We start from the raw sequence: 23,454 nt of genomic DNA on the forward strand, positions 1-23,454 counted from the left end.
ATCATTGCTGTTATTCATATCACTTATATATATATTCACATACATACTCAAGTATGTTGATGCTTACTTTTGGGACAAACTAGATCAGTTAAGAATAAGACAACAAGTTCTTATTTTACCTCACTTATTCCTTTTCTGATACTTTTTTTTTTTTTTTGTAGACCTGAGCTTCTGAGCCATATCATTTTCCTTTTCTCTAAAGAACTTTTTTTTTTTTTTTTTTTTTTTTTACATTTCTTACAAGGCAGGTCTACTAGCAACAAATTCTCTCCACTTTTATTTTTCTAAGAATTCTTTATTTCTTCTTCACTTTTGAAGGATAATTTCACAGGGTATAGAATTCTAGGTTGGTAGGGTTTTTCTCTCAACATTTAAATATTGTACTCCACTCTTCTTACTTGCATGGTTTCTGAAAAGTTGGATGTCGTTATCTTTGCTCTTCTAGAGGTAAAATGTTTCCTTCCTCTGACTTCTTTCAGGTTCTTTTTCATCTCTGATTATCTGTAGTTTGAAAATGATATGCCTAGGTGTACTTTTTTTCTTTTAGCATCTTTTCTGCGGTGTTCGCTGGGATTCCTGGATCAGTAGCTGAATATTTAAATTTGATAAATTTGGGAGAAAGTCTCCATCACTATTGTTTCGAACCTTTTTTCTGTTCCTTTCTCTCTTTCGTTTCTTTCTGGTTTTACCATTATTCACCTTCTACACTTTTTCAGTTGTTCCATAGTCCTTGGATATTCTATTTGGTTTTGTTTTTTTATTCCTTTTTTTTGGTTTCTTTTAGTATTTTGTGTATTTGTTTGCTTTTATCTGAGCCCTTATCATCTTAATCACAGTTGTTTTAAATTCCTAGCCTGATAATCCCAACATCCCTGCCTTATGTGTTTGGTTCTGATGCTTGCTCTGTTTCTTCAAAATTTGTTTTTAGTCTTTTAGTATGTGTTATAATTTTTTCTTAATACTTGGACATGATGCAGTAGTAAAAGAAATCACTGAAAATAGACCTCTAGCAATGTGGTCATAAGTAGTGGTAAGTTATCAGAGGAAACATGCTACAGGACAACAATTAGGTCTCAATTGTTCAGTGAGCCTTTGCTTCTAGGCTGTGAATTTCATGCATTTTTCCCCATCCCCCCCATCCCCCCCCCGCCATGAAAGTGGGACAAGATGCTAGAGTGGCCGGGATTGGGATATTTTCCAGGCTCTGAAAAATCCCCAGCTGATTCTTCTGAGAGCAGTCCTTTCTTTGGTTCCTTTGTCCCTCTCCCTGCACATGAGTGTTTTTCTCTGATGTTCACTGTGAGGACAATCCCCCAAAGTGTGATGATTTAGGTTCTCCTATCACAGCACCAGGGCTCCTGAAGGAGGGTCAGCTCCTGGGTTTCCTTCATTCTGTTCCCCTGTTGGATTAATTTGAGGAAGAGCAGTTTGGCTTGCCACTCACTTCTCTTATGGACCTAAGAAGAGTTGATTTTCTAGTATTTCCAGCTTTTTGTCAGGATGGAATGGCAATTTCCAGCTTCTTACAGGCTGGAACAGAAAACAGAAGTCCCTGTCTTCTCATGTTTTGTTCTAGTCTCTTGTGCCTTACTAAGAATTTAAAATGTGCATGTCTATAATTATCTAAAACTAGGCTCATTTAGGATTTTAAATATCTTCTCAATCACCCAAATCTTTAATGCTGTCATGAAGCTTTGAAGGTTTTTAAATTTCAATGTATTTAAATTCTAGTTAACATATACAGTAAAACTGATTTCAGGTGTAGAATTTAGTGATTCATAAACAAAGTTTTAAATGTAAATATAAATTTAGATAATTTTTTCATTAAATATTTTGCACATGTTGAGATTTGAAAAATACAGAGTGGAATTGAGAATTGTTTCCTATGTCTCACTCTCAAACTGTTTTCTTTCCATTTCCTATTGTATAATGTTTGTTTCTGCCCTTTCTAAATTTCAACTTTCTCAATGAGCCACCTGGTTTGAAGATCACACAGCAAAAAGATGATCTCAAGAAGAAACCCTCCCAGCAGTCTGCCTTTGGGCCTGAACTGCAAAACTTCCTTGGTCCCCAGCCTACTGGCCTATTCTGCAGATTTTCAAATTGTTGGGCCATTAGCAAAACACAAATCCCCCCCCCCATACACACACCTTAATGGTTCCTAATATATCACACACTGAACACTTAAAAATAACAAGATAGTAAACTGTGTATTTTACACAATAAAAAAAAATTAAAAACACCCTAAGAATTTTCATGATACAAAGACATAGCTTTAAAACACTACTAGAAAAAAGTCAAGCAAGAATTTTTTAGAATTGTGGTTCAGATGGTTCAAAAATTTTTGATAATGAATTCAAGAAACTGAGTTTAAGTTTACTTTATCTAGGGATCCCTGGGTGGCGCAGCGGTTTGGCGCCTGCCTTTGGCCCAGGGCGCGATCCTGGAGACCCGGGATCGAATCCCATGTCGGGCTCCCGGTGCATGGAGCCTGCTTCTCCCTCTGCCTGTGTCTCTGCCTCTCTCTCTCTGTGACTATCATAAATAAATAAAAATTAAAAAAAAAGTTTACTTTATCTAAATCTCTTTATTTATTTTAAATTTTTATTTTATTTTATTTATTTATGATAGCCACACAGTGAGAGAGAGAGAGGCAGAGACACAGGCAGAGGGAGAAGCAGGCTCCATGCACCAGGAGCCCGACATGGGATTCGATCCCGGGTCTCCAGGATCGCGCCCTGGGCCAAAGGCAGGCGCCAAACCGCTGCGCCACCCAGGGATCCCAATCTCTTTTTTTAAATAAAGATTTTATTTGTTTATTCATGAGAGACAGAGAGAGAGAGGTAGAGACACAGACAGAGAGAGAAGCAGGCTCCATGCAGGAAGCCTGATGTGGGACTTGATCCCAGGACTCCAGGATCACATCCTGGGCTGAAGGCAGACATTCAACCGCTGACCCACCCAGGCGCCCCTCACTTTCCCCTTCTAAACAACTCTTTCACTCAGTGATTAGCACCTTTGTTGTTTATAGACATTGCAGCTCTAATACATAACACAGAGCCTTGTTAGATGCCATGCTTTTATGCACACAGCATGGATAATACTAAAAATACATATATGCACTTAGTGAAAACAGCATACAAGAGTAACTGTAGGATTCCCTTTATAGAAAATTCTAGAAAATGCAAACTGGAGTGTCCACTTGGGGATGGCAAGTTGGGTAGGGCTGGGACAGAGAATATGAAAAAGGGTGCATGGAAACTACAGGGGCTATGAATTATTCATTATCACGACTCTGGTGATGCTCCCATTGCGGACACATATATGAAAAATATATTTTATACTTTTAATAAATGCAGTTTTAATATATGTCAATACATCAATAAAGTTGTTAAGAAATAAAGATTCCATATAAAATCTGGACCTCCTCTTCTTCTAGAAATAATTTAACATCTGGCAAATCTGTATTGACTCCACCATCACCCTTCCCTGTATCTTAGGTATGTCAACTGATTCCTTCTCAAAACAGAAGGAAATGCTGACAAATGGAGAAATCATGCTAAGCAAAACAAGCCAGTCACAAAAAGACAAATACTGTATGATTTCACTAACAAATAGTAAACAGAGTAGTCAAATTCATAGATGGGGTATAAAAAGTTTCCAGGTGTGGTAGGGAGGGGCTAGAAGGAGCTGTTTCATGGGTATAGTTTCAGTTTTGCCAGATGAAAGGAATTCTAGAAATTAGTTGCATAAATATGTGAATTTTTTAACACTACTAAACTGTACAATTCAAAGACAGTGCAATGTGTGCTACATGCACTTTGCCATAACATAAATGTAAAATTAAAAAAACTATATTACAGTATTTCCCAGGGACAAAGAGCAGATATTTGAAGTCTTTCCTCCTCTGCAATACTCTAATGTGGTATGAACTTTTGGTGCCAAATGAGGTTAGAGTTTTAGATGAACAAATGCCATTTGTTGCACAAAAAGGTCTTTTTCCATTGCAAATTCTCTGATGTGTAATGGGGCTGGAGTTGCACCTAAGACTGCATATTGACTATACCCAGGCCTTCGTCCAGTGATCTCTTGATGTCTGATAAATGGCAAGCTGTGCCCAAACAATTTTGCACATTTACTCTACTCATAAGGTGCTTCCCAGTGTAGAGTTTAGAGTGGTACCTAAAGGCTTCGCCATATTCTCTGCACCCATAAGTTTTTTTACCAGTGTAATTCTCTGGTTAATGGCTTGGAGTTTTATCTCAAGAATGCCCCACATTTATGGCACTCCTAGGTCTCTCTTCATTGTGGATTTTCTGGTGATGAACAAGATGGGACTTTCTAATAAAGGCCTTCCGACATTTGCTGCACTCATAGGGCCTTTCTCCGGTGTGGATTTTCTGATGCTCAACAAGTATATGTTTGTGGCTAAAGGCTTTCCCACATTCACTGCACTCATAGGGCCTCTCTCCAGTGTGATTCCTCCAATGTTTAATAAGGTTGGAGTTATACCGAAAGAATTTTCCACATACACTGCACTCATAAGGCCTTTCTCCAGTGTGAACTCTCTTATGTCTAATGAGTCTGCAGTGGTACCTAAAGGATTTCCCACATTCACTGCATTCATAAGGCCTCTCTCCCGTGTGATTCTGCCAATGTTTAATGAGCTTGGACTTGTACCTAAAAAATTCTCCACATAAGCTGCACTCATAAGGCCTTTCTCCAGTGTGAACTCTTTGATGTCTAATGAGTGTGGAGGTGTACCTAAAGAATTTCCCACATTCACTGCACTCATAAGGCCTTTCTCCAGTGTGAACTCTCTGGTGTTTAATGAGTGTGGAATTGTACCTAAAGAATTTTCCACATTCACTGCACTCATAAGGCTTTTCTGCAGTGTGAACTCTTTGATGTCTAATAAATGTGGAGCTGTACCTGAAAAATTTCCCACATTCGCTACATTTATAAGGTCTTTCTCCAGTGTGAACTCTCTTGTGTCGTATCAATCTGTAGTTGTACCTAAAGAACTTCCCACATTCTCTGCATTCATAAGGCCTTTCTCCAGTGTGGATTCTCTGATGTTTCATGAAGTTGGCATTATACTTAAAGAATTCCCCACATTTGTTACACTCATAAGGGCTTAATCCAGTGTGAATTCTCTGGTGACTAATGAGCGTGGAATTGTACCTAAAGACTTTCCCACATTCATTGCACTTAAAAGGCCTCTCTCCAGTGTGAATTTTCTGGTGCTGCACAAGGTGAAACTTTCTAATGAAGCCTATCCCGCATTTGCTGCATTCATAAGGTCTTCCTCCAGTGTGGATTTTCTGGTGTTCAAGCAGTATTTGTTTTTGGCTGAAGGCTTTCCCACACTGAGCGCACTTGTAGTCATTCTGTCCAGCTGCAAAGGCCTCCCCACACTCAGTGTCCCCATGTGGTTTCACTGCATTGTGATAGGCCAGGTGTTGGAGAAGGCCTGTGCTGCCCAGGAAAACCTTCCCACCTTTGCTGCACGTGAAGCTACTGTCTGCCTTGTGAACACTGTTGTTCATTGCAAAGGAACACCTCCCCTCTTCCCTTCTGGAAAATTTGTCTCCAATCTGCTCCTTCTGGTGCCAGTGCAGGTTTGCCCCACAAATGTATAGCTCTTGATCGGGGTACAGTCCATCATGCTCAGCCAAGCGCAAAAGGTCTTTCCATCCTGGGCCACATGCCTCGCAGGGCTGGGCCTCCTGGATGGATGGGCCTAGCTTTGGAGTCCTGACCTGTGATGCTCCTGAAGAAACACCTTGCTCTGAAGGTGCCTCCTCATCCTGGGCTCCATGCCAGCAACCTGGAAGCAGAGAAATGCTGGTAAAGTGCATGCTAACTCTGTTGGGGAAGAGGCAGCCTCATAGGAATCTGTGTCAGATACACCCACAGATGAGGCCATGGGCCTGCTGATGGGCAAGGGGGCCTAGAGACAGTGAGAGGAAGGCCTGCTGTGCAGAGCTCAGCCTGGCAAGTTTCCATGATGAGAGAGCCCTGACTCTGGGGAAGGACACAAGGGGTACCGTCTGGGACACCTGGGTGGCTCAGCAGTTTGGTGCCTGCCTTCAGCCCAGGGTGTGATCCTAGAGTCCCGGGATCAAGTTCCACATAGGGATCCCTGCATGGAGCCTGCTTCTCCCTCTGCCTATGTCTCTTCCTCTCTCTCAGTGTTTCTCATGAATAAGTAAATAAAATCTTAAAAAAGAACAACAAGAGGTACTGTCTTAGTTCACTGGGGTTGCCACAATAAAATACCACAGACCACGTAGCTTATAGACAACAGAAATTTATTTCTCACAGTCCTGGAGGCCGGAATTCTGAGATCAGGGTGCCAGCAAGATGCCACAGGGTGAGGGCCCTCTTCTGTGCCATATCGACTTTTCACTGTGTCCTCCCATAATGGAAGGGGCTAGGGGGCTCTGTGGGGTCTCTTTTATAAGAGCATTAATCCCATTCATGACAGCTCTGCCCTCATGACCCCCACGGTGCAGAGGCACCATCTCCTAATACCACCATACTGGGAGTGAGACTTGAAACATGAATGGTGATGGGGTGGTGGGGCACAGGTATTTAAAACTGCAGGTTCTGTGTAGGGAGGAGAGGCAAGGTTTTCAAGGCACTCCCATGCAAAGGGCTATTGCTCCTGGTGACTGGTGAGCATAGTGTAGAAAACTGTAAACAGACCTAGAAACCCCTAACCACACACTATAGTGATAATGCAACTCAAGAACTACTTAAGGATGCAGGCAGGCCTCACAATATCCTAAGTATAGGTCAAACTTGGAGAGCCCTGCAAAGGGACCAGGACAACAGGATGAGGGGTGAAGCCCAATGGGTGTGAAATTGTGGCGGAAAGGGGATTAGTATTCAGAGTAGACATGAAAACGGAGAAGAAAAGGTAGAAATGAAGTGTGGCCCCGGGGCGCCTGGGTGGCTCAATTGGTTAAACAACTGCTTTCAGCTCAGGTCATGATCCTGGGATCCAGTCCCACATCAGGCTTCCTGCTCTGCTCAGGCAGGAACCAAGAAATGTCAGCAAGAGGAAGGGGGGAAGCCTGGGGCACCATGGTTCTGAGCATCTTGACTAAGTGACCCAACCAGAGACAAGCCAGGTCTGAGGGATCTCTCAGATAAACTTCAATATTTTTGACCTCTGAGCCCTATCTTGCAAATATTTAGGGCAGCAGGGATGGGACTCCTTGGGGAGAGTGCACACAGTACAATGCACACAGCCCAGTCCTGGCACCAGTAACACATATGCCGGGAAAGCAGGAAAGGAAGTATTACCCTTGGTCTTGTGGAAAGGACAGAGCTGCTCTTGGACAAAAGGGTAAGAAACAGAGTCCAACCTAGGACATGGGTGTGAGGGCCTTACCTAGGGAGGACAAAAGCGCAAAGTTCTCCATCATCACAGCATGGTACAAAAATCTCTGAGCTTCATCAAGGAGGCCCCACTCTTCCTGGGAGAAATATATGGCCACGTCTTCAAAGACCACATGGCTCTGCCAAAATTGGAACATTTGGTTCATGAGTTGCTTCTTGTGTTAACTGTGTCTTATGGATTCTGTATTCATCTGACTGCCATTCATTAATTACAGGGCTAAACTAACAGCCAAATTTGTTTATATAACTCTCCCTTCCAGTCTGGTGCCCATACTCTGAACCATTTCCTCTACTAACTCACACACCAAGTCAACACTTTCCCTGTCCTAAATCAACCCAGGCCAGGTACAGATAACCAGACACATCCCTTCTACCCCAGGTACACTAACATTATATAAAATAGCCACCACTAAGCTTTTCACTCTACCCTTCCTGCATTTCTCCCAGAGTCCAATAAAGGCTCTGACATAAAGATTCCCTTTGCTGGTGTATATGCTCCTAACCAAATCCAGGGCTTCCCCATGTGGCCCTGTGTTACATGGTGTGCTCCCACCCTCTAGAGAAATAGAGTAAGAACCTTTTCTCAGTGTTATTGGTTTCTCCATGTCATCATTCACCCACCTCCTGTAGGTGCAATTATCAATATGCTTCTCTCTCAAGAGGCCCTTCAGTCCTTCCACACAGCCTTCCCTGCTCATCCTCCTCCCTGACTTCCCAATGTGGGAGCGTTACCAGCTGCCAGTGGCACTGCTGCCCACTCTCTCCTCATTCCCATTGATCACTGTGTCCAGAACACAGCATAAAACATGAGGAAAGGAGGGGCAGAAGACATCACCTAGGTTGTGGGCCTGACAATGTAGGGCGCTCCCTTTCTCCCACTAGCCACCTACCTGTGTGAGGACCTCACACACTCTCAGCCCTTTCTCCCTTCTATATACCAACTGTCCCATAAGCAGTCAGAACCTACCTCTCTCATCTGAAGCCCAGGTACACTTACCTCCCCACCCACATGCCCACTACACATGAGGTCTAGCAATGCTTCAAGCTAACTAGTTTCCCCCTCAACATCTATCTCATATGCCCTCCAGTCTCAGAAGACTCTCTCTCTCTCTCTCTCTCTCTCTCTCTCTCTCTCACACACTCACACACACACACACACTCGGCTTCCTCAGCCTTGTGATGCCCATGACCATCACCCAGGCGCCCAATTAAGAAACCGAGTACTCAGGGCACCTGAGCAACTCCAGTCACTTAAGCATCCAACTCTTGGTTTCTTTTTTTTTCAACTCTTGGTTTCAACTCAGGTCATGATCTCATGGCTAGTGGGATCCAACCTCATTACAGGCTCTGCTCAGCAGGAGTCAGCTTGAGATTCTCTATGTTCCTCTGACCCTCTCCCCACTCACATGCGTGCTCTCTTTCTCAAATAAATAAATCTCTTAAATACAAACAAAAAACCCCAGTACTCAGGCCCTTCATTCCCATTCCTGCTCCTCTAATGGCATCGCCACCATGATCTAGAGATGCTGCCTCCTAAATCTGCTCCATAGTTTCATCCTAGCACACACCCAGTCGCTATGTTGTGGCTGTCTCCAATTTGAATCTATTCTTGGAACCCTAGGACTCTGTCTTGTGCCTACTTGATACCTCTCCTTGGAATCTCTGGGGCATTTGTGACATAGACAAAAACTAACTCTTCATGTTCCATCTGCAAATTCCTCATACCACTGACTTCCTCCATTTTTATTAGGAAGGATGGGTGCTTGAATAAGGCCAAAAATCTGGGGGCATCCCCGGTTCTTCCCTCCATCCCATCTCTCTTCTCCCTGAGTCTCAATATCATAAAGTATGAGTGGCTCTAGTTCAAAACCCATCCAGAAACCAACTACTCCTCTACCTCCATAGCCACCACTCCTGTGTAGCCACCACTACAACACTTACCTTTACTGCTACAAGAATTTCACTGATATCCCCCTGTCTGTCCTTAACTCTGCAGTCAAGGGGAACCTATTAAAATCTGAGTCAGCACCTTCCTCTTCTGTTTCTAACCTTCCCTACTTCCCACCAACCTCAGATTAGAGATCCAGAGCCCCAACCTGTCACTTGAAGTCTGATACCATACTCCTATCTAACCCCAAGGTGGCTCCCCATTCTCACCAGATATGAGAGACCAGCAGTCTCCTGAACATCCCAGCCAAGCCTCACCTACAAGCATGTGAATGTTCTGAATCCTGTGGCCAGGACTTCCGGCCACATCTTATAACATCAGTTGTTAAAAACATATACAATCTAAATGTAGGATCCTGGGCCTGGGGAAAGCACATGGTCTTCAGACTCGAGAGAGTGAGAAGGATAAGAGAAGTCTCAGGAAAGTACCACTCCCTGATATAGATATCAGGTGCCAAAACCACCTGTGTGACAACTGGGATGTTTGAAAGGTGGGACACCCTCCACTCACCTGCCCAGGGTCCATAAGCATCTCTGCCACCTCCATGGGACACTACGGGCAGAAGGAGACCATAAGAAACAGGTAACCATGGAAGGATCCCATGAGCTGAGCTGGACCAGCACCCCTACCCTGTCCGCCCTGGAGCAAAGTGATCTCAGCGTGACAGTCAAAGTTCAGTCCTCTAGAAAACAGTGCTGCCTCTTATCAGCTGTCACCCAGCGCTTCATTCCATGGGATTGACAGTTTTGTGTATATTTTCAGTGCAAATGAAGTGCTGGGATTTTGAAATCTGAGGTCTTTATTTTTACCACTTTAAGATTTCATAAGATACCATACATAAAACTTTACATATAAACAAAAACACTAAGAGGTAAATTAATGTCAAATTAATTATGAAGTGTTTACACACATTTAACTTGTTGAATAGGCTCATTTCTAATTGTTTACCTCTGTGTACATTTTAAAAGGGATATTGATTAATTAATATTTAAGACCACAAATTTTTTATACATTAAGTGAACGAGATCCTAGAAAAGGTTGCGCAGGCAGACAAGCAACTAGCACATATAGCAACAGGGTCTGTCTGTTACAGAACCCTCAAAAGGGAGCTTGTTGCAGGCCCTGGACTGGATAGCCGCTCATACCTCATGCACTGAAGGGTGGGAGTAAGGAAGCAGTCCCCTGTCATGGAGCCTGAGGCTCCATCAGCCTGGCTGACTTTTCCCTTGTTCCATAGTGAGTGGCCCTGAGGGTCAGCTGAGTCCCCAAGTGGAGAGTCAATACCAGCACAAAACACCAGTTCCACCAAAGGGAAGCTCCTCATCCCAACAACGTCTTCCTAAGGACATAGACAAAAGATCTCTCTTACAGCAGCTCTTTTCTGAAGCAGCAACAGGGATGCCAACACCTGGTTCCCATACCCTGCCCGCCATTTCTCAGCCCTCACCTCCCTTACCATCAGAAATCATCTGAAGACTCCCTCTTTGATGTGGTCCTCAGGCCAACCTCTGGTGCAGTCCACCCTCCACAACTCTGACAACACAGCCCCCTTCTCCGCCCTCCAGATCTCTACGTCCATATATTCACGTCATGTCTCCACCTGAGCTATCTTAGCATCAACACGTCCAAAATCAAGCTCAGGATTTCCGAATACCTGCTCCTTGGGCTCGCTTCCCCACCTCCATCTTTTCAGATGCTCGGGTCTTGACGTGGCCCTTCACTCCCTACTTTTGCTCACACGTGTATGTGATGCAGCAGGAAATACTGTCCGCTCATCGTGTCTCCCTCTCCCGCCAGCGCCCGGGTCCAGCCTCCACTACAACTCCTCCAGAGAGGCCTGCGGTGTCTCCTCAGCAATCTCCCCTCCCCGCCATTCCCCGTCCAGCTCTCCCCTACCCTAAACTTCTGACTCTAGGCAAGCCCCGCCCCTCCTCGCCTCCCTGCGACCTCCCACGGACCCTGGCTGCCCATGCCGCTGCTGCAGGAGACACTCCGCCTCGCCCTCTGTTTCCCGCATACACAGGGGGCACTGGTCCCCTCATCTCCCTGCCCGGACTCAGGAGCACCCGCCCCCCCCCCCCCCCGCACCGGCGGAACCGGGTCCCCACGCCGGGCCCCACCTCCCCCATCCCCGCCTCTAGGGCATGGCTGCGGGGAGCTGAGCGGACGCCCCTCCATCCGGGCTAAGGCGCTCGGGGCGGCGGGGCCAGCGGGGCCAGCGGCCTAAGGGTCCGAGGGTCCAGAACCCACCTGAGCCGGCTTCATCAGCGCGGCCTCCGCCTCCGACCAGTGGGAAGACGGAACGAGGAGCGGCGGGCAACCGGGAGGGGACGAGGGCCCTGGCAGCCGCTTTTGCGGCGGGTACGACGCCTCTCCTCACGCTCTTCCGCTTCGTCACCTCCGCCTCCGCCTCAGCCAAGCGCCTAGAAAGCCCTGAACCCCCGAGCCGGACAGCCACCAAACTGACGGGAAGGAACGCCGGAAGTCCCGCCTCCACACGATGCGCACTCAAGCATTCTTCTCTCAAGGCTTCATTGGCTCAGTCGCCGCCGCCACCGCCCCGCACCGCAGATTTATGGGTATCGTAGTTTCCGCTATCGCTACCAACTTCCGCAGAAGACGAAGGCCCTCCTCCTTACGTGGCGGGTGAAGGACCAGTCCAGGCCTCCGCAGGGGCTCTGGGAAATGGAGTTCCGTGGCTCCACAGGTGGTGTGGGGCCTCGCCTGTTCTTTAATGGGACTTACCCAGATTTCTTGGAGCTTAGTCTGGAAGTCACAGAAAGATTAGAGACCTGTTACTCCATATGCTTCGAAGCTTGATAGGTTCCCAAAGGCTATCAGATCCAAAGGGACACACCGTATCACGATGCCACCTCGACTCATAGCTGTCAACGACCTTGTCACTTTTCAAATGTAGACTGGATCTCTGGAGTTAGTTTTAACGAGTAGCATATTTGTCACAGGATAAGAAAGAAATGCTTCAGACAGAGCCATGGAGGAGAAGATATGATGGGGCACTGAAGTAGGTAGGGTGAACAACAAGCAGGATGAAGCTGTGCTGATTCCCAGGAAAACATCATTCATGCCTTCAGAGTCAGACAGTGATTGTGTTTGAACCACTGAGTGAGTAGTATTTCTTGAAACGCTACTACTACATACCTGAGGTATTTGTCAATTCCTTTAAAAATCTGAAATGTGAGGATCCCTGGGTGGCTCAGCGGTTTAGCGCCTGCCTCCGGCCCGAGGTGTGATCTTGAGGACCCGGGATCGAGTCCCACGTCGGGCTCCCTGCATGGAGCCTGTGTCTCTGCCCCCCCCCCCCCCCTCTCTCTCTCTCTTTCTCTCATGAATAAATGAATAAAATCTTTTTTAGAAATCTGAAAAGAACAGTGATCTGAGACATGCCATCTTCTGCCAGAATGGTGTGTGCTCCTTTCGTAGTTGGGGCACCTGTAAAAAGGGAGCATCCTGTTCTTGAGACAAAGGTTAGGGATCCACTACCTATCTCATATCCTTTCTGGGAAGGAGTTTATTGTTTCACTAAAATTCTAGCAACAGTGCCATCACAGGGAGTGGAAATTATCTGTGAAAAACATTTGTGAATTGGAAATTACTGACATGATCAGTTTTTCAGAGTGTAGCAGAAATACTTCTAAGGAAACATACATGTAGTACGTTAAAAAAAATTAAGAAAGGCTAAGATCTCAGTGAAGGTTGACAGACCATGAAATCTGAAAAGCAAGAGAATGAAGCTAAGCCTGTGGCTGTGCTTCAATCTGGGCCACACTCATGTTTTTTTCTCCAAAATGAGATTTTTTTTTTTTATACTTGACAATGTGGCCAGTAACTGCTTGGAGGGATAGAGACAATATTTTGAAAGACTTGCCTAAAAGGTGAAATGAACAGGCAAACTGTGCTGTGGTATGTATTTACTGATCTAAATAATGTGGTGTATACCTACTGGGTTTCAGGCACAATAGCGGGTGCATAGGACACATTGGGGATAGGGTTGCCAGCTGCTCTCTGTATTTAGGACTGTCCTGTGTTTGTCTATTAAACATTCATTTATCTGAAGGCCAAACTAATAGTCAAAGATGTGTACTTCTCTCTTGAAAGTCAGTTTCACAGACTTGCAAAACTCCTATTACAAATAACGGGGATTCCTGGATGGCTCAGCGGTTTAGCGCCTGCCTTCGGCCCAGGGCGTGATCCTGGAGTCCCGGGATCGAGTCCCACGTTGGCCTTCTTGCGTGGAGCCTGCTTCTCCCTCTGCCTGTGTCTCTGCCTCTCTCTCTGTGTCTCTCACGAATAAATAAATAAAATATTTTAAAAAATACCTCAAGAACAAACCCTAATGTGTGTTTTGCTTCCTGCCGAATAGGGCATGTCTCTACCTAGGTACTTCCTGACACTTTAGTCATAAAGGCACTCATTTCCTCCTCCCATGCCCTCCTTCTTGCGTGTGACATGGTTTCATGTGGACCTCTGTGGTGTGCTTGGTCTCTTATTTCCAGGATTTGAAAATTTAGCCAAGTTACCTCATGGTATCATTGTCTCGGTATCCACTTTGTTTGGCCAAGCCGCCTGCAGGGACCTTACACTGACAAGTCATACCCTTTCATGGAACCACATGTCCTACATAACAGCCCAAAGAGCCACAAACAAATGTAAGTTCCTGATAGGACTTTCCAAAGACCCTTGTAATTAATTGTCCACAGCCTCCCAGCACCTTTGCCTTATGTTCACCCTTACATAAGACCTTCTTGGAAACAAAAAAAAAAAAAAAAAAAAAAAAGGACCTTCATGGAGCTTATCAAAACTCAGCTCTTTTTGGTTTGAACTGATCACCTGGGGCCACCTGTGTGGCTAAATCACTTAAACCTCTGTCTCTTGATCTCAGCTCAGGTCTTGATATTAGGGTCATGGGTTCAAGCCCCATAAAGAAAAATGAGTTGACCAATCTGACTTCAGCTGGGAAACCCAAAAGCACTCAACCCATGGACCCTAGTAAAGGCATGTGCACTGGGTCCTGCCTTTCTTTCTGCCTGCACTTTTGCCTTGATGTCCCTGTGTGGCCCCTGGAAGTGTGCCATGTACTTCCTCCAAGACCTGTTGAGTATACACTTCTCTATTTCAACTTCTCTCATGGTCTGTCATTGAACTGTGATCTGATCCACCATCAGGCACCTGGGATCATGAGCAGCTGAAGGCAGATGCTTACCTGGCTGAGCAACCCAGGTGCCCCTCCTTATGATATTTTTAATTTCTGTAGGGTCAGTAATATTTCTTCATTGCAGATTTTCTTAATTTCTCTTATTTTCTTCTTTTTTAAAAAAGCTTTTATTCATTTATTTGAGGACCTTAGTGCTGTACGAAGCAAATGTTAATTTACCACTCATAACACAGGAAACTGTTGAGTAGCACAATTTTCCTCTTAATGGCATTGACCTCTCCATGTTCACCCAGTCACCTTTATAAATCAAGACATGGTCACAATTCAAGGACACGTCCTGTGTTTAATGATTTGGTCCTGATTCCTAGAATGACTTACAGAATACCCTATATACCCTGTATTACAGCTTTTTACAATATATTGCAGAAAAGTCAGCAGTTAGGGACTTAATTACTAGGACCTTCCCTAATTTTTGCCCAAACTTCCTACTTAGGAGCAACCAGAGAGTGCTAAATATGTACACTTAACAGATCACACAAGATTCCCACTTTTATTTAGCTTCCCCTGCTACTTCCTCATGCCAGCATTCTACAATCAAGGCATACCTGAAACCTTACCTTTTTTCTGTTATAAAGCATTCCCACTCCTCTGTTTGCCTTTGAGTCTCTGCCAAATTCAGGAGAGGGGGAACACATAGACTTTATTTATAAAGATTAACAAAACTCAAGCAGGAAAACACTACAAAAATTGATGAAAATAAAAAGCTGGTTCTTTCAAAAAATTAATGAAATTGACAGCTTTAGTTTAGGTAGGTCAAGAAAATAAGAGGAGAGGGGCGCATGAGTGGCTCAGTTAAGTATCTGACTCTTGGTTTTGGCTCAGGTCATGATCTCAGGGTTGTGGGATTGAGCCCCACTTTGAGCTCCATGCCCCACATTAGAGTCTGCTTAAGATTCTCTGCCTCTCCCTCTCCCCTCCCTCCACTCTCTCTCTCAAATAAATGAATAAAAGCTTAAAAAAGAAAATAAGAGAAATTAAGAAAATTGGGAATGAAGGGGAAATATCATTACTGACCTTACAGAAATTAAAAGTATCATGAGGAGGGGCACCTGGGTGGCTCAGCCAGTTAAGCATCTGCCTTCAGCTGCTCATGATCCCAGGGTGCTGCGATGGAGCCCCACGTGGGGTTCCCTGATCAGCTGGGAGCCTGCTTCTCCCTCTTCCTCTGCCCCTCCCCTCTGCTTGTGCTCTCTCTCTCAAATAATTAAATAAAATCCTTTTTTTTTTAAGTATCAAAAGGAAATATTATGGGCAACTTTACCACCAAATTTAAACAATTTCGATGAAATATACAAATTCCTTAAAAGACACAAATTATTAAAATTGATAGAAGAAGAAAATCTACAGGGCAGTCGGTTTAGCGGTTTAGCGCCGCCTTCAGCCCAGGGCGTGATCCTGGAGACCTAGGATTCAGTCCCGCATCAAGGCTCCTTGCATGGCGCCTGCTTCTCCCTCTGCCTGTGTCTCTGCCTCTCTCTCTGTGTCTCTCATGAATAAATAAATAAAATCCTTTTTTTTTATAAGAAAATCTACAGAGAAATACACTAATAATAATTGGACATCTTCCCACAAGAAAATCCCAAGCCCAGCTGCCTTCAGTAAGGAATTCTACCTACCATTTAAAACAAATGTCACTAGTTTTCACAAAATCTTCCAGAATAGAAAGAAGGAATATTCCCCCATCCATTCTATGAGGTTAAGATTCTTTTGATCAAAAAGTGATATACAGAAAATATACAAAAACTACAGGCCAGGGCAGCCCCGGTGGCCCAACGGTTTGGTACTGCCTTCAGCCCGGGGTGTGATCCTCGAGACCCTGGATCAAGTCCTGCGTCGGGCTCCCTGCATGGAGCCTGCTTCTCCCTCTGCCTGTGTCTCTGCCTCTCTCTCTCTCTCTCTCTCTCTCTCTCTCTCTCTCTGTGTGTGTGTGTGGGTGTCTGTCATAAATAAATAAAAATAAAATCTTAAAAAAACCCTACAAGCCAATTAACCCTTACTTATATATATAAAATACACACAAATTACCAGAAAATTTAGGGCACTTGAGTGGCTCTCTTAGTTGAGCAACCAACTCTTGGTTTTGGCTCAGGTCATGATCTCGTGGGTCATGAAATCAAGCCCTCTGTCCAGTTGCATACTCAGCAAGGAGTCTACTTGAAAATTCTCTCCTTCTGCCCCTCCTCCCACTTGCACTCCCTCTCCCTCTCTTTTAAATAAATAAATAAATAAATAAATAAATAAATAAATAAATAATCTTTTTAAAAAAACTTTTTAAATTTATCAGAAAATCTGATTCTTCAACACATATGAAGGATAATACATCATAAGGAAGGGGATTAGTCCCAGGACTACAAGACTGATATAAGTCAGTCTCCCTACCATACCAGAAACATATGTTTTGGAATCAAGTTTGAATCAGATCTCAAGCTGGAAGATGCTTTGTGGTGAAGATTAACAGATCAGTATATCCAACTCCCCATGGGAATTGCTGCAGAGACTCTTGCTGCAAAACATAGAGAAGACTGTGACAAGTACGCCCTGTAGTCCCAGTAGGGGTAGAAAGCTGCTAATGATGCTGGCTACTTTAATAATGAGATGGCACCAACTGAGGTGAAGGCTAAGAAGGGTAAAGACACAGTAGATGAGCATGCTCAGCCTCTAACAACCCTGGATCAGTTAAATAAACTTCCCCCAGTATTCAAGAAAGAAATTGTGACTGCAGGGAACGCATCAAGGGTATCTGATGGCGCTGGAGCTGTTAATCATAGATAGTGAAGATGCTATTACACACACACACACACACACACACACACACAACTTCACATCACTGGCAAGAATTGTGGGCTATTTCGTGTCTGGATGTCCCTCTATCATGGGTATTGGTCCTATCTCTGCTATCAACGGGGAACTGAAGAAAACAGGATGGAGTCTTAAGGACTGGATTTGGTAGAGGTGAATGAAGCTTTTGCTCCTCAGTACTTAGCAGTTGAGAAGAGTTTGGATCTTGACCCAAGTAAAACCAATGTGAATGGCGGAGCCATTGCTTTGGGTCATCCTCTGGGAGGATCTGGAACAAGAACTATGGCACACCTGGTTTATGAATTAAGGATTGGGGCAGGAAATACACCACTATATCGGAGGCGGCCAAGGCATTGCTGTTGTCATTGAGAGCACAGCCTGAGGGGTAGGTGGCCCACCAAGGCCCCCTGGTACTGTGCTGGGCCAGACCACAGCAAAGCAGGTGATCTTCAGAGCAGCTGTGAACCTTGATGTGCTCTCTACTGCAAGTGGCTGAGTGGGATTAAGGGATAAGGAGGCAAAGATGTATTTCTCGTGAATGAATAAGTATATAAGTTCTCCAAAATTTGTACAAAATATGATGTATTTCTGCACAAAAAAACAAACTACAGAGGCCTTAAAAGAAATTGTATTCTCTTGCCATATAATTACCATTCATACCTTAGGTAATATGATTGCAAGATAATGGAATAAATAATACTTAAGAAAAAATTGGTTTCAGCTCAGGTCATGACCTCACGTTCCTGGGATTGAGCCCCACTATCCTGGTCTGGGCTCAGCGGGAGTCTGTTTGGATATACTCTCCTTTTGCCCCTCCACCTGTTCATGCTCTCTCTCTCTCTCTCTTAAGTAATAAATAAAATATTTTTTAAAAGACAAAAAAAGAGGAAGAAACCCTAAAACCCCACCACAGGATCATCCCAACAGATGTACAGAAATTGAAACTGAGAGCCCAGAAATAGGTCAACACAAATATCATCCACTTACCTCTGACAAAGAAGCAAAGGCAATTAAATGGACAAAGGACAATCTTTTTAAAGTATGGTGCTAGAAGTGAAAAACCACAAGTAAAAAAAAAATGAATCTATATATAGAATTTACACTTTTCACAAAATTTCATTCAAAATGTATTATAGATCTAAATGTAAAATACAAAATTGTAAGACCCCTAGAAAATAACAGAGGGGAAAATCTATGTAACCTTATGTTTGGTGGTAAATTTTGAGATACAACACAAAAATCACAATTTATCAATAAAAATGGGATAAGATGCAGCTGATTAAAATTAAAAAATATCTTCTCTGCAAAAGACAAAGTTAGGAGAATATAAAAATGTACAACATATGTCATTAGAAAAATTAGATAAAAAACAACAGATTTCAAAAAATGAGATACCACTACCTACTTGAATGACTAAAATCTAAAATAATGACAGGGACACCTGGGTAGCACAGTTGGTTAAGCACCTGACTCTTGGTTTCAGCTCAGGTTGTGATCTCAGGGTCCTGGGATCAAATCCCGTCGGGCTCTATGCTCAATGCAGAGTTTGATTGCAATTCTCTCTCCCACTCCCTCTGCCTCTCCCACTTATGCTCTCTCTCTCTCCAAAATAAACAAATCTTTAAAAAAAAGACTAAAATAATGACAATATTTTTTTTCTCAAATAATGACAATATTAATAACTGGCAAGGATGTTAAGCAACAAAAACTCTTATTTCATGGAAAATAAAAATAGTATAGCACTTCTTAAATGAATTGGAAAGTTTCTTACATAACTAAATATACTGTTACCATGGAATGCAGTAACCATGCATGTGCCCAAATGAGCTGAGAAGTTATGTCCACACAATATTGCTATATGGGTGTACAACAGGTTTATGCATAATTCCCAAAACTTAGAAACAATCAAGATATCTTTACCTAGGAGAATGAATAAAAAAATCTTGGTACATTCATACAAACAATATTATTCAGTGATTAAAAGAAATATGCTATGCTTTGAAAAGACACAGAGGAAACAAGTGCATAATACTAAATGAAAGAAGCCAACTGGAAAAGGCTATGTAGCAGATGATTCCAATTGTAGGACATTCCAGAAAAGCCAAAACTACTGATAGTAAAAAGATCAGTGGTTATAGAGTGAATAGGCAACCTAAGGAATGGGGAAAAATATTTATAAGCTCTATATCTGCTACAGATTTAATCTCTAAAATATATAAAATATAAAATATATAATTTACTCCTACAACTCAGTAAAGGACACACACACACACACACACACACAACAAAAAACAAAGCAAAAACTAGGGGCGCATGGGTGGCTCAGTCAGTTGAGCATTCAACTCTCAGTGTCTGCTGGGGTCATGATCTCAGGGTCATGAGATCAAGCCCTGAGTCAGGCTCCATGCTGTGTGTGGAGCCTGCTTAAGATTCTCTCTACTTTTCCCTCTGCCCCTTCCCATTTGCTCATGCGCATTCTCTCTCTTTCTCCCATTAGAAACAAAACAAAGCAAACCCTAACAACCTGACTTTTAAAATGGGCAAATGACTTCATAAACCTTTCTCCCAAGATAAACATATGGCCAACCGGTATATGAGAAAATGTTCATGGTCACTAATCATCAGTGAAATGCAAATCAAAACCCCAATGAAATATCACTTCACACCTGACAGGACAACCATATCAGAAAAGCAAAATACAAGTCTTGCCAATGATGTGAGAAACTAGAACCCTTTCACACTGTTGGTGGGAATGCAAAGTGGTACAGCTGCTATGGAATACATCATGGATATTCCTTTAAAACACCAAAAATAGAACTACCATTTGATCCAGTAATACTATTTCCAGGTACATACCCAAAAGAAATGAAATCAGGACCTGGAATAGATATTAGCAGTTCCATGTTCACTGCAGCCCTGTTCATGATAGCTAACATGTGGAAACAAACCAAATGCTCATCAACAGATGAATGGATGATGAAAACATGATATATACAAATTATATTATTCAATCTTTTTATAAAAGATTTTATTTTTTTATTTGAGAGACACACAGAGAGAGGCAGAGACACAGACAGAGGGAGAAGCTGGCTCCTTGCAGGGAGCCCAATTCAGGATTCGATCCCGGAACTGGGATCACACCCTGAGCCAAAGGCAGCTGCTCAACCAGGATCACGCCCTGAGCCAAAGGCAGCTGCTCAACCGCTAAGCCACCCAGATGTCCCTATACAAATACCTTTGAAGGGAAGTTTTATCATTTAATGCCAACTCTTCAGAAGACTCACAAAAATTGACACATACATTTTGGTTAATTGCTATTTTATATACACACAAAGTAGACAGCATAACCTCCTTGCCTTTTCATTGTGTTGTTTCCATGGCTGTGAAGAAACTTTTTAGTTTGATATAGTCCCAGTTGATTAGTTTTGTTTCCTGTGCTTTGATGTTAATTTAAAAAAATTATTTCTAATGTCAATGTCAGGGAGCTTTCCTTTTCTGTTCTTCTAGCTTTACTGTTTCAGGTCTTATGCATTTTTTCCAACACCATTTATTAAAGAGACTATCCTTTCCCCCATTGTATATTCTTGATGCCTTTGCCAAAAAATTAGTTGCCTTTATTTGTGGGTTTATTTCCTGCCTTTCTCTTCTGTTCCATTGATCTATGTGTCTGTTTTGATGGCAGTACTGTATGTGTTTCATTAATATAACTTTGTAGTGTAGTTTGAAGAGAGGGCATTTGATGCCTCCAGCTTTGTTCTCCTTAAGATTGAGCTAGTCAGGGCAGCCCCGGTGGCTCAGCGGTTTAGCGCCACCTGCAGCCCAGGGTGTAATCCTGGAGACCCGGGATGGAGGGTCTCCCTGCATGGAGCCTGCTTCTCTCTCTGCCTGTGTCTCTGCCTCTCTCTCTCTCTCTCTCTCTCTCTCTCTGAATAAATAAATAAATAAATAAATCTTTAATTTTTTAAATTTATTTATGATAGTCACACAGAGAGAGAGAGAGAGAGAGGCAGAGATACAGGCAGAGGGAGAAGCAGGCTCCATGCACTGGGAGCCCGACGTGGGATTCGATCCCGGGTCTCCAGGATCGCGCCCTGGGCCAAAGGCAGGCGCCAAACCGCTGCACCACCCAGGGATCCCAATAAATAAATCTTAAAAAAAAAAAAAAAAAGATTGAGCTAGTCAGTGTCTTTTGTGGTTCCATATAAACCTTAGACTTTTTTTCTATTTCTGTGAAAAGATGTCATTGGAATTTTGATAGGGATTGCATTCAATCTGTAGATTACTTCGGGTAGAATGGACATCTTAATATCATTAATTCTTCCAATCAATGAACATGGGATATCTTCCCATTTATTTGTGTCTCTGATTTTTTTCATCAATGTTTTATAGTTTTCAGTCTTTAAATCTTTCACTTCTTTGGTTAAATTTTTTTTAATTTTTAATTTTATTTATTTATGATAGTCACACACAGAGAGAGAGAGAGAGAGAGAGGGAGAGAGAGAGAGAGGCAGAGACACAGGCAGAGGGAGAAGCAGGCTCCATGCAGCGGGAGCCCGACGTGGGATTTGATCCCAGCTCTCCAGGATCACGCCCCGGGCCAAAGGCAGGCGCCAAACCGCTGCGCCACCCAGGGATCCCATTTCTTTGGTTAAATTTATTCTGAAGTATTTTATTCTCTTTGTGGCTATTGTCAAGAGGATTGTTTTACTAATGTCTTTTCCAGATAGTCTGTAGAAATGCAAAACTGATTTTTATATGTTGATTTTGTATTCTAAAACTTTACTGAATTCATTTATTAGTTTTTACAGTTTGTTTTGGTATAGCCTGTCATCTTTTCTACATATAAGAACAGTTTATCTGCAAACAGACATTATTTCTTCCTTTCCATTTTGAATACCTTTCAATTATTTTTCTTACCCAATTGCTCTGGCTAGGACTTCCAGTACTACGTTGAATAAAAGTGGAGAGAGTGGGTACCCTTGTTCATAATCTTAGAGGAAAAGATTTTGGCTTTTCAATATTGAGTATGATGTTAGCTATGTGCTTTTCATATATGCCTTTTATTATGTTAAGGTATACTCAATTTGTTACAAACTTTTTATCATGAACAGGTGTTGAAGTTTGTCAAATGCTTTTTCTGCATTGAGATGATTATATGATTTTTATCCTTTAATGTGGAATATTACATTTACTGTTTTGCATAAATTGAGACATTCTTGTATCCCAGGGGTAAATCCAATTTCAATAGTGTAAAACTTTTAGGGTGCTGAATGTGGTTTGCTAGCATTCCTTTGAGGATATTTGCATTTATGTGTATTAGTCTCCAAATATTTAAAGTGATTTTTAAAAAAGATTTTATTTATTCATGAGAGAGAGAAAGAGGCAAAGACATAGGCAGAGGGAGAAGCTGGCTCCATGCAGGGAGCCCGATGCGGGACTTGATCCTGGAACCCCGTGATCATGGCCTGGGCTGAAGGCAGACGCTTAACCGCTGAGTCACCCAGGCGTCCCCAAATATTTAAAGTTAAGAGAAAGTTCTGCCTGAATTGTTGAATTGCTACATTGTACACCCGAAACTAGTAAACACTCTATGTTAACTACACTGGAATTAAAATTTTCAAAAATTGAAGACAAGAGAGTTCTGTCTGGAAGTGGAAGATCGAAGTGGGTGTTGTTACCAGCAGTGTTGGGTTGTGCCCAGTGTTGGGTTTAATAAACCCAGTGTTGGGTTTATTCTTGCCAGTTTCAACTGTATTCAAGAGACAAAAACTAAGGCCTGAACTCAATCCCATCCCAGCATGTGACTGGACAAATACATCCTAGTGGCCCATGGCCTTACAGGAAGAATTTTAGGTACCTGAAAAGTAAAAGCATTATAAAGTTTCCTGTATAAATTTAAAATAGTTTGATTAAAATAAAGTATGCATATAAATTTTATTCAAAACTGAAAAAGACAACAGTAAAGTCATATTAAGTAATGAGGATTTCGGGCAGCCCAGGTGGCTCAGCAGTTTAGCACCTGCCTTGGCCCAGGGCGTGATCCTGGAATCTCAAGATCGAGTCC

General features: G+C 43.0%; 2 protein-coding genes and 1 pseudogene across 3 annotated transcripts in view; 1 reads left to right on the forward strand and 2 right to left on the reverse strand.

The window, feature by feature from the left end:
* Positions 1-11,742, reverse strand: part of LOC112644933 (zinc finger protein 420-like) — an 87,836-nt gene extending 76,094 nt beyond the window's left edge. The window contains 1 exon segment of the mRNA XM_049097664.1: positions 11,609-11,742. The gene's annotated coding sequence lies outside the window, so the exon portion shown is untranslated.
* LOC118349973 (zinc finger protein 548-like) lies at positions 3,333-11,749 on the reverse strand. 2 transcript variants are annotated; one of them, XM_035701902.2, is made up of 4 exons: positions 11,609-11,742; positions 9,869-9,910; positions 7,403-7,529; positions 3,333-5,830 (listed from the first exon to the last, which is right to left on the reverse strand). In XM_035701902.2, exons 1-4 carry the CDS (start codon positions 11,621-11,623, stop codon positions 4,263-4,265), a joined length of 1,752 nt encoding a protein of 583 aa, XP_035557795.1. In that variant the 5' UTR covers positions 11,624-11,742; the 3' UTR covers positions 3,333-4,262. The 2 variants fall into 2 exon arrangements, with proteins under 2 accessions (XP_035557795.1, XP_048952005.1); XM_049096048.1 differs by lacking the exon at positions 9,869-9,910 and having other exon boundaries at positions 11,609-11,749.
* A 109-nt stretch (positions 11,750-11,858) lies between these two features.
* Positions 11,859-17,772, forward strand: LOC118350883 (3-ketoacyl-CoA thiolase, mitochondrial-like; annotated as a pseudogene).
* The last annotated feature ends 5,682 nt before the right edge of the window (positions 17,773-23,454 follow it).

The sequence above is a fragment of the Canis lupus genome, chromosome 1 (genome assembly GCF_003254725.2).
Source record: "Canis lupus dingo isolate Sandy chromosome 1, ASM325472v2, whole genome shotgun sequence".
Lineage (NCBI taxonomy): Eukaryota > Metazoa > Chordata > Mammalia > Carnivora > Canidae > Canis > Canis lupus.

What these genes read in the sequence shown, in the direction of transcription:
- LOC118349973 (XM_035701902.2), bottom strand. An exon ending in TGCTTATGGACCCTGGGCAG is followed by an intron (nt 7,530 to 9,868) that starts GTGAGTGGAGGG and finishes CAATTTTGGCAG; the next exon opens with AGCCATGTGGTCTTTGAAGA. An exon ending in TGCGCTTTTGTCCTCCCTAG is followed by an intron (nt 5,831 to 7,402) that starts GTAAGGCCCTCA and finishes CTCTGCTTCCAG; the next exon opens with GTTGCTGGCATGGAGCCCAG.